The sequence below is a fragment of the Acanthopagrus latus genome, chromosome 18 (assembly GCF_904848185.1).
Source record: "Acanthopagrus latus isolate v.2019 chromosome 18, fAcaLat1.1, whole genome shotgun sequence".
In the NCBI taxonomy this organism is placed as follows: Eukaryota; Metazoa; Chordata; class Actinopteri; order Spariformes; family Sparidae; genus Acanthopagrus; species Acanthopagrus latus.
In genome coordinates this window covers 6,517,272-6,528,388 of record NC_051056.1, presented here as the reverse complement: position 1 = coordinate 6,528,388, position 11,117 = coordinate 6,517,272, and the positions used below count along the sequence as shown (strand labels likewise).

Below are 11,117 nucleotides of genomic sequence, written 5' to 3'. Positions count from 1 at the left end.
GGTTCTACTGCATATGTCCATATGTGAAAATGAGTTTAAAGTATCAATCATCAGTCCAACAGTCAGCGCATTGCAGACCAGTGGACTGCATTTCAAAACCTGGTTAACAAAAATGCAGAACACTTTACATGTATACTGTTGTGTATTTAAAAAAAATGTCTATCGGTGCACAAACAGTAATCAGACAAACATGATATGCATATTAGACAGTGATTTTATATTATATGGCTATAAATGTCTGGGGATCCAGAAAGGCAGGCATAAATATACGGGCAGTGTTTCACAAGCCTGTTGTGCCATCCTAACCAATCAGGACCTACTCTCGTGGGGACGTAACGTCGTGTCGCGAGAGTTGATCGGATTGTCAGTTTAAACTGTGGCGGTTTGAGCGTTTAGAAAGACTGTTGATCGGTGACTAAAGGTAAGAAAATGTCATTATTTTGTAGCAATTGTTCATCCCAATTCAAAGAGTTGCTCTAGGTTACCAAAACGATTGCCTGGAGGTAATTCCTTTTCTGTGTTTTGTCTTATTGGGACCGAGTTGGGAGACCAACTTAACGTGTATGAGCCAGCTCACAATAATGTAGTTAGAACTGGTTCAACCTTCGTTAGATCGCTCTACGCATTTCACCAGGCATAACGTTAACTGTCCTTTTTCGATCTGTTGCCGTTTTGTGTAGCCAAGTCTACATATGCTAATATCACCTCTCAAGGAGCCGGTTTAGCGTTAACGTTACATGGGCGACGATCAGTGCTAAATGTGAACTCTAACCACGGGTTTGTGGGTTGCAAATACGTCACATCTACAAACTACCACCAGGCTAAAATGGCAATGGTCTCAGAGATTGTGTGCACAGAAAGAAATACGTGGAAGAAACACGTATATAATGAGGTACCCTAGATAATTGTACTGGTCAAATCAGCCGCCCCTTTTTTCCAGTGCGCAAGTGATGTAACATTTACGGTAACCGTAGTAGTGACTTTGGGGCAGACTGCAGTCTCACAATCAGACCCATGAACATACGATACGTTTACTGTAATTATTACCAGTAATGAACTGAAGGCATCACAAAGGTATCGTTCCGGATTTCAAAGTAAAGGACGACGTGAGATTAAAAACAAAACAAAACAAACAACGTGTTGGATTCTTGTGTGTACAGCTTATAGTCCAGTACTTCATATTATATTAATATGAAGTACTGGACTATAAGTTTTCAAGAAGAGATTTAAGGATGCAAGGGACTTGAAACATGTTGGGCATGGCCATTTAATGCCTTAAAAGTACACAATGACATTTTTGATCAGTCTGATACTAGCAGGGAGACGAGCACAGTGAGGATGTGATCATACCTGTATGTCTTGGTAATAAGTAGGGCAGCTGTGTACATTGCCAGGGCTCCTTCCAGTGTCTCCCTACAAGGGCATAGCAGTAATCAAGCCAAGAACAGACACAAGCGTTTCCAAATTTCTCTCCATCAGCCAATGACAGGAAATGACCTAATCATCAACAAGAACATTCTTTAAATTGGTAATCAATACAGCAGGTTTCACAAACATCCCCTTTTCCTCTTCTGTCCAGATGGCAGCAGAAGAGGAGATTGAGCTGCTGAGGAGGCAGCTGAGGGAGAAGGAAGAGCAGATCCATCTTGCTGCCCAAGCAGGACTAGACTGTCTCAACCAGCAGATGGAACTGCAGAGCAGACTGGAGGAACAGAGAGTGGAGATGACCAACGCACTCGAGGTGTGACGCTGAGCCACATCACAAACAAACACACGCTCAACAGTCTGCCATTGCCCTAATACAGACCTCATTGTCAGCAGTTTCTTTTGTAAAAAGTTTTAAAACAGAGCTCTATGCTTATATTTGCCTTGGAAAGCTGTGTGAGTGACCAGGAAAAATGTTTCAAACTTCTTCCATGTTTGTGTGATTTTTGTGCCACAGGCCGTCGAGCAAGAAAAGTACACCCTGCAGAAGGAAGTGGATTTAAAGTCTCGGATACTTCAGTCACTGCAGTCAGACTACGACTGTCTGAAGAATCAGCAGACACAGCAGCTTCAGGAACAAGAATCTGTGGAGAGGAGCCACAGCACAGCACTCAGTGAGCTCAACAACAAGGTACACCCACCTGTCACAGTAGGAGCGGCACAGTGTTAACAGGCATTCATTGATACAGTTTGCTTAAAACTCTGGAATACAACCAAGCTTTGAAAGCAGTGAGTTGACTCCCTTCTTAGCAACCTCAAGCTTCCAGCTGCTTTCTACTGTCCCCTTCCTTTCTGGTGCATTTGTGATGATGTAAGTGACACACATGGGGGGGGTGAAAGGGGGCTGAAAGGGGGGCAACAGAGTGGTAAACTGGTCCTCTGACAGTGGGAAAGGAGTCAATTTCCAGGTTTTTTTTTTCAGGTGTACAAATTTAAAAAACAAGCATGTACATTTGGTGTAAAAGTGGTATCATTGGAGTGAAGTGTGGATCAGAATGGTCATACTCTCCCCAGTTGACATATGCACTCACCACAGTCTGACTGTCACACTGTGGTGAGACTGGTGGGTCTGTACCATGATGATGCTAGATAAAATAATGTACAATTACACCCCAAATTTGACACAAAGGGCTTTAAAGGTCCTAAAATGCCAACGCAGTGCCAAATGCCAGATGACATTCAGCAAAGGATCCAAGGCCAGGACTGCAATGAGGACAATGTAGAGCTGGGCAATAAAGCCAAAACTGTTATCACAATATGTTTTTTTTTTTATATTGATCAGTGTCGTATTTTATATTTTAGCAACAGTAATGATAATGACAAATTTACAGGTTTAAGATATTAAAATACAATTAATTATTGTCTATACTAGAGGACATTCAACTGCTGCTCCACCCGTCCCTCCACTCTGTGTACAGCTGAGGGGCTGATGTTTGGCAGAGTGTACTTAGCATCTGTCATTAGCTTCTTGAGGCCTGTTTTTGAACTGTTCTCATAGACATATCTTTAGCAGTACAGTACATAATTGCGCTGGTTGTGTCTTCGAATCGCTTCAGTTTCTTCTCATATGGGACAGTGTCTAAAAAAGCAGCAGTGATTGTTGGTTGTGGAACTGAAGTTTGACTAGCAGAAGCAGTGGGGCTGGTCTGTTGGCTAATTGTGGAGAGGCTAAGACTACGATGATAGTGCACACTAATGCTTTCGGAGTTCTGTTTTGGTCAGTACATGTTGAGATGAAGGAAGAGGTTTGTGGTCGCAGACACATTTTGCACCTAATGCTGGTCTGACATTTGTCAGACTTAAGGTACCCAAACTATTTCCAAAGAAGTGAAGTGGTACGACCTTTCTTCAGTACAAGTTCTTCGTCTTTGTCAGTCTCCTCACATTCGGTTTTGGCTTTTCAGACCTCTGATTTTCTGTCATTCTGAGTTATTGTTTGTGGGAGGGGCCAGAAACTTGCATCAAACACGTGCATCTGTTTCTCTGCTGTGCGACTGGTTGTTGGTATTTTACATTATATATATTCAATTAATTCACATTACTTTATGGAAATCTGTTTTCACTTTGAGATCAAAGAATTTCAATTTGTTTTTTGAAGATATTAATCACAACACCAAGAACATAACATAAAAAAGAAAACAATGACAAAGAACAATGTCCTCTGATAACAGTTGTGATATTTACAGTATTCATTGTTCATACACAATTTGTTGTGACTTTTTATTTGAGATTCCTTACAGAGTTTTTGAGCAGTACGATTGCTCCCTCTGCTGGTCAAACAGAGCAGTATAACGACATGGAGCAATAAAATATATTCAAACTGATTTCCCTTGTTAGACCCATGAACTTTGCAAGCGAAATAACCACACTGTAGGCTGGATATAGTCACAGTCACACAACGGAATCACAGCAATTCAGTACAGCGTTACATCCCCTAAAATAACCCCAAGGCACAGAGAGGGAGTGTGATGTCTCTCTGTTCAGGACATTTTTACTCCACCATATCTCTACATAGGAAATAGTTGTTTACTTAATTGCCATCCACCTAACTCAGTGTGTGAAGGCTCTCTCTCTCCCTCTCTGCAATCACCAAACTTTAGTTCACTTTCTCATCTATGTAGAAAAGAACACTGCTGCTAAGACAGTTAAGAGATGAATTTGCTTATTTGCACGTTTGCTTACAGTAATCAGATGGAATGAAAAATGAAAATGAATTGATTGGCAAGCAAACACATGTAAAGGTAAGATATTTTTAAGCACAAACCCTGTGGCATTAAAGTGGTGGAATCAACAATTTAGCAAGTGATTATTTTTGCCGATCAGTATCTCCAAAGCATGTACAGGATTGGTATTCTTCTTCTTGTATTTGTTCTCAGATGTTGAGGTTGCAGTCGGCTCTGGAGGAATCCCAGCTAAATGAGAAACAGCTGAAAGACAAACTCGAGGTGCAGACTGAGACCCTGAAAAACAAGATGGAGGAGCTGCGAGCACTGAATGAACCCAGCCACACCTCTATGACATCTGAGATGCTGGAGGTGCAGATGAAGATCGTGGAGCTGGAAAGCATTAAGGTGACATATGTTGACAATCCTTTGTTTCCTCTTTTGTACAGCTCCTGATCTTCAGTGAGAATTGTATAAAATTCACGTTGTTCTGGTATTTGGAAGCCTCGTCCCTATATTTACGTGTTGTCGGGAAAATGATTCATACTTCGAAAAAGTCACCTCAGATAACGTCCACTTCTGCTTCTTTACCACGTGCCAACATTGCACAAGATTTCCTTGCCTTCCACCACCAAGCAAACTTGCATTACCAAGTCAGGTGATGGTGTTTGTAATACACATAGCATATAGTCCTTTCTATATTTTATCTCTTCTCTCTTAACTAAATCTTTTTTAGTATTTTTTTAGCATTTTTAAGTATTTTTTTTGTACTTATTGTTTGTCTGTATGTCTGTCTACCTGCTACTGTCACAAGAGAATTTCCCCAATGTGGGATGAATAAAAGTCTGAAGTTTGTATTTTGTGTGTGTGTTTGTGTGTGTGTGTGTGTGTGTGTGTGTGTGTGTGTGTGTGTGTGTGTGTGTGTGTGTGTGTGTGTGTGTGTGTGTGTGTGTGTGTTCCAGGTGGAGTTGGAACAGAAGCTGCAGGAGTCTCAGTACACAGAGCAGCAGCTGGAATTGACCAATAACAGCCTGAAGCGCCACCTGAATCGAATCACAGAGGAGAAAGAGGAGAGGGAGAAGGAGGCCGTTTCCTGTTTTAATGCATTAGAGGTAAACATACCACTGTTTAAATGTACCAAAAGTTTTTCATTGTGTAAAACAGTGTCAGTGAAACATTGCTGCCTCTATATGACCAACATAAGCACCATCAGGAAGAAGATTGTCTTTTCCTATACATTTTACTATAAATGCTTGTCACTGGGTCAATATTCCCTGGAAATCATAACATTAGTAGTGTTGATAATGTCAGCTTTCTCAAAAAATTACTATTACCAAGCCACCAATCTGTATGTTGTAGTCTAGTAGCACTAAAACAAAGTTTACTTTGTTTCATCATCATCATATTACAATAACTAATCTTAGTCACAAATAGATACATTACATCCTGGTGGATTCATGGCTTTAATTAACTTTGGTCCTGATTATGTTCATGTTTGCATTAATACACTTTTGGTCATCAAGTTTTATCACTATAGGCCATTGAAATCAGATTTGAAATTGATTTTGATGAATATTGATTGCAGCTTCTAATGCTGAATAGTTAACCTTATATATAAAGTGATTTTATGTGCCTTTATGCATATCCACCAGCTGGTCATGGTGAACATTCACACATTTGTAAATGATGTTACAAGAGGAACTTCACTATTATCTATTCTATTTTTCTACTCTGCTGTTGAATTTTAAAGCATTAGCCTGCTAACACATCATGGAAATAACAATTACTATGTGAAGAAAAAGGAACCCACTGTATGTTCATATGGTGCATCTATCCACAGAAAGCTCGTGAAGTGAACAGGGACCTTCAGATCCAGTTGGACCAGGTTCTGCAGCAGGCTCAGGATCCCAACAGCAAAGGGAACTCACTGTTTGCTGAGGTAAAAACTAACTGGAGCTCCCAACAATTCAGAAAACAAATTGTCTTTGCTGGAGTGGAAGACTAAATTTAAAAAGTTGAATGTCCCCATTCTCAAAATCTCCACATTGACAATATTTCTCTGTAACTCTTACCATTATATAGTTGAGAACACCATTATGCACCTACAAATGTCTGCCAAACAAGGTAAACTGAACTATAAATGAAATGTTGGCGTGTTATGTTTGTGTTTGCAGCTGGAGGATAAACGTGCTGAGATGGAGAGACAGCTCATCTCTATGAAGGTCCAGTACCAGTCACTGCAGAAACAACATGCCTTCAGCAAACAGCAGCTGCAGCGCATGAAGGTACTGTGTGTTGTGAAGGGAAACTGGACTAATACATGGACTCTTAACATAAACTGTTTTGTGTCCGAAACGCGAATGAAAACGTGGATATGCGTGATGTGCAGGTCCAGATAGCAACCCTGATGCAGCTGCAGGGTTCCAGAGCTGATCCTGCACAACTGGAGAGGCTCCAGTCAATGCTGTCAGAGAAAAATGGAGAGATCCAAAATCTGATGACCAAACTGCAGAGACTGGAGAAGGTGGAGGTGAGCGCTTCAAACATAAGAGTGTCAATCAAGTAAACAGATGCTGTACATAAAAATAAATGCTGTGTGTGTGTGTGTGTGTGTGTGTGTGTGTGTGTGTGTGTGTGTGTGTGTGTGTGTGTGTGTGTGTGTGTTGGTGCGTGTGTGTTGGTGCGTGTAGATGATGTTGAAGTCTCAGCCAGCTAATCCCTCTCTACAAGAAACTGGTGATGGCTACGATGAGACGTACTACACTGACCTGCTCAAAATGAAGCTGAACAACACTGTGTAAGTCTAACTGCAGCACTGTGTCTTACTCAGTTTGGTTTGTTGCTGTTTCATGTGAAAGAAGCTTGCACTGGAAGCAATGTGGCGTAGAATATGGTATTGGTCTTCCAGTGAGAGGAGAGACCAACATGGCCGCGTAGCCTTTTGCTCTGTTCAGCTGAGCTATTTTACCCTCATGCCATAGCCACAACACTGGACCAGGCTTTGCTAAAATAGTCACAGATAGTGTTATAAGAAAATATGTAGCAGGAGCTGAAGCAAAATCCACCGCGACCACTGGGACATCCAAAAAAGATCCTGATGGAGGACAAGATGGATGCACAAGGCAGTGGGCCAGCAACACCTGGTGACACCAAATTTGAACTTGCAAGCATCAAAGGCCTCTTGCAAGGGATTACAGCAGCTTTACAACTGCTTTAGAGAAGCTTGGAGCAAGGATGTCAGAGGATGAATCCAGGATTTCTAATCAGAATGGATGTTAGCAATAGCCGAGGTGCTAGCATAGACTCTGCCACCTCAAAAACTCAAAAACTATACTGTATCCAATGACTTTTAAAGTCTCTGTACAAACCACACCCATCCCTTCACCTCACCAGACCCAGCAGTGGACTTCCTGGCAGCGCAGGACAAAGGCTGTGTCCCAATTCAGGGGCTGTATCCGGAGGATGCACCGCTACTAACCTGGCTAACCCCTAACCCAGACCCCTGTAGTCTATGATGCAAACGTGCAAATAAAAAAAAAAAAGGTTGTCAAAAAGAAGAGGCTGGCAGAGATGACAGACAGAAGACAAATGGAGAGATAATGTATAGAGAGGTGATGATGTGAAACTACCTTGACCCTGTCTCCTGTCACGTCTCTGAGCTGTCCTGTAAAGGCAAAAAAACCCAGCAGATTGTGGAAAACATCACATTTCCCTCCCCAAGGTGTTATTACTTAAAAGAAAATGTATTTTACAAATGTAATCATGTAATATTACAAAGAAGAAAGAATTACTAAAAGACTGAATAAATTGTGTGTGTGTGTCTCAGTAAGGATGCAGAGCGTCTCTCAGATGAACTGTCGCTGCAGAGGATGAAATCTCTGTCAGAGAGTCAGAGAGCTTTGGAGCTGGAGAGGAAACTCTTCTCATCTGAACGGCTTCTCAAACAGGTAACATCGCGTCTTAAGCGTAATCTTAACGTCACACCAGAGAATTTGCTCTATATCACATATACATCCGTGTTTCTGTTGTGCTGCTGCTGAAACATGACCGCTGCTGCTTGGAGAGGAGAAGGAGGACTAGTGGAAAAGGCTGGAGAGGACTCGGGCTTAAAACTAACATGTTATTTGACTTAGACACAGGGAGAACTTTTGTCTGCTAATTTTAGAATCTAAAGTTTTCTTTTTGTTGTTGTTTATTTTTTATTTTTTTAATTTTACAACAAATGTAGTCATTTGTTAAGAATATGTAAGTAAACACTAATAAGTGTTCCTTTTGCTGTGTGCGAGGGACACAGTGACGTGACAGTTGGCAGGACCCGCCTGCCTCCCCAGTATATCACTGTAAACTACACTGGCATTTAGTGTTTGCAGAAGCAATGTAGTGTTACTTATCTGGCAGGGTGTCAGAGTGTTTAGGTACACCACTACATTTGGTGTGTTCTTCAAGTTGCTTTTTGTGTAGTTGTCCCCCACAAAGGTTATATTGATTTTTTTTCTGCCGGTGCATTTACATTTTCTGATGAGTTGAAAAGACTAACTTGTCACTTCTCATGTGTAAGCCTTTAGTTGCTATGTGCTGTGGTAACCCAAAGTGGAACTTTGTGTCAAACTTCTAAAAGATCCAGAGGAGGAGATGGAAAAAAACATCCTTATCCTTACCTATGAATCTGATAGAAGTTTCAGTATGTTCTTTCAAGAAAATCCATGACATAAACTGGTAACAGGATCTCCACTGAGGCGGTCATTTTGTCCTTGGCTGTTACTAGCAGCACAGCCCGGAGCTGTCTGTCTTGGGGAGTGAACATGATTATCTGTCTATTCTGTGAAGCCAACAAAGAGCAGGTGCTTCATACACAATGGTTTCTGATGGAATAACAAAACACAGCAACTGAAAACCACTAACTCCATGTGTAGTTATGGTTAGTAACTTGACTGTTATAAACACAACACTAAAATAACACTAATATACACTGACACTGAGTTGAAGGCAGACTTTGAAGTGTTTATTGTATATTTCTGCTTCCTGCTCCAGTCTCAGAGTGACAAGATCAAACTGCAGCTACGAGTAGAGGAGCTCCAAGACAAATATGAACCAAAAGGTAAACCAAATAATGCCAAAACTACATTTGCACATTAGTCATAGAGGTCTGTGGATTTAACAACATGGTTGCAGGTACATCTAAATGATCAATGTATGACTGTTGCTGCCTCCTGTAATTTGTATTTTTTTTATCTCTAGAGGCAAAAAAGAATCTGATCCAGAAGAGAAAGAAAGAGAAGCTTCCGGTTGACATCGTACCTTCCTCTGAGACCATGCTTAACAAAGGCGAGCAGGTTGTTGCTGTGGAGATTGATGTCAAAAATAATTCTGGAGACACCAAAGCACACAGTTCTCCTCCAGCTGAGGCCCTGATCTCCACACAAGGTGTGTGCATCAGAAGCTCTGTAACTTTGATAGACAGGATCACAGCATGAATTAAAATTGAGTCCAGTTACATATCATAAGCAATACATCTGACCACGGCAAGGAAAGGTATTGAGCACTCATTATGTGATGGCGACATTTTGTGTCACAGGTTCAGCACCTGAGCCTAGGCCTGCGAAGTGTGTGAAGATCAGTGGAGATGAGCCAGTTGTGATCCCTAACCCCAGGTCAGTATGTGGAGAAGTCCGGCTCATTGATGACACATAAACAATAAGTTGGTTGTCTACACCCTTAGTTGAACAACGCGCTCTGTCTGTTCAGTCAGGAAGTGGAGACACAATTCAGAGACATCTCACATCTCTCAATGGACGCTGACTGACTCTTGCTATTATGTCTGAATAATACATACGACCCCCTCCATTGTGTTGTGGTTTGGTTGTGTTCTACTCGGAGTGTCTGCTGATGATTTCATTTATGGTTGACACGTCATCAGAAAATGCTCAAAACTGTATTTGTGATTGTGCTGCAGCTCTCCTGTAAGTGACGCTAAAGAGAAGGTGATGGAGGAGATCCACCAGCAGAACAAGAGAGAGGAGAGAAGGAAGAAAAGGACAGTGGAGATGATCCATGTCAGCTCGAACAACAGTATGGAAAACCAGTGTGCTCAGCAGTAGGACTCATCTAACCATGCATCTTGTATATTGTGCCACCACAACATCTGATATTACTTATAAATAGACTTATCTTTTTAATTCACGTACTTCAGTTCTTACCATTTACCTGTACTTCTTGTGACTTCCCTGTATTTGCTATCTGTCATATCATTTAAATGTTATAGTATTAAAGATATTCTCCAACATACAGTATTCTTTGTTCAGTTATTGACTTCAATGCCCTCATACTACTGCAAATGTTGACAAATAATGTAGGCCTCAGGTTTATCTCACATAGGAGACTGATTGTGCACTGGGGCCTCCCATTTCTCTCTCTGTTCTGGTTAGAACCAGTTTTGTGTGACGAGTTAAAGAGTAAAACGTCTTTTCAAATCAAATCAATTTTAGTTATGCAGCCCAAAATCACAACCGCATTGCTTAGGTGGGTTTTACATTTTCTACAGTGAACGGCATCCTCTGTCCTTAGACTCTTGATTCGAGTGAGGAAAAAAGATGTGAGAAACTTTCTTTTTGACCATTTTGAATTGGTCAACAAACAACAAATGCTGATGCTCCAGATACTCAGCAGGGGAAGTTTAAAGCATTAATGATGGTTGCCTTGGTGGTGAGCTGCTTCCAGACCTCTGGTATCGTACACTGTGCTCGCTCACTGACATGGCTTACTGGGATACTTAACAGGATGGAGCCTTCGTTAATGTTATGAGTCACACCTGTGCTTTTGCTGCTTTATCAGGTCAAACTCTCTGCAGTGAAAAGGATACGTTAGCCTTTTAACATGATGAACTTGGATTAGCTAACACTGTGTGCTGTTGAGCAACAGTAGCAATGGTTTCTGAAAGAAAAGGTCCCCTGCATGAGTACACCTATGAAG

At 41.3% G+C, this 11,117-nt stretch overlaps 1 protein-coding gene across 1 annotated transcript; it reads left to right on the top strand.

Annotated features, from left to right (window-relative positions):
- The first annotated feature begins 283 nt into the window (after positions 1-283).
- spdl1 (spindle apparatus coiled-coil protein 1) lies at positions 284-10,438 on the top strand. The gene is made up of 14 exons (XM_037077775.1): positions 284-421; positions 1,580-1,741; positions 1,943-2,116; positions 4,362-4,556; positions 5,111-5,260; positions 5,989-6,087; positions 6,323-6,433; positions 6,538-6,678; positions 6,839-6,945; positions 7,975-8,095; positions 9,180-9,246; positions 9,387-9,572; positions 9,724-9,799; positions 10,102-10,438. The coding sequence occupies exons 2-14, from the start codon at positions 1,580-1,582 to the stop codon at positions 10,244-10,246; spliced, it is 1,734 nt and encodes a 577-aa protein (XP_036933670.1). The 5' UTR covers positions 284-421; the 3' UTR covers positions 10,247-10,438.
- The last annotated feature ends 679 nt before the right edge of the window (positions 10,439-11,117 follow it).

Coding starts and splice junctions, on each gene's coding strand:
- spdl1 (XM_037077775.1), top strand. CDS start 1,580: ATGGCAGCAGAAGAGGAGATTGAGCTGCTGAGGAGGCAGCTGAGGGAG. Junction 6,088..6,322: donor GGAACTCACTGTTTGCTGAG/GTAAAAACTAAC, acceptor TTGTGTTTGCAG/CTGGAGGATAAACGTGCTGA. Junction 9,573..9,723: donor GGCCCTGATCTCCACACAAG/GTGTGTGCATCA, acceptor TTTGTGTCACAG/GTTCAGCACCTGAGCCTAGG.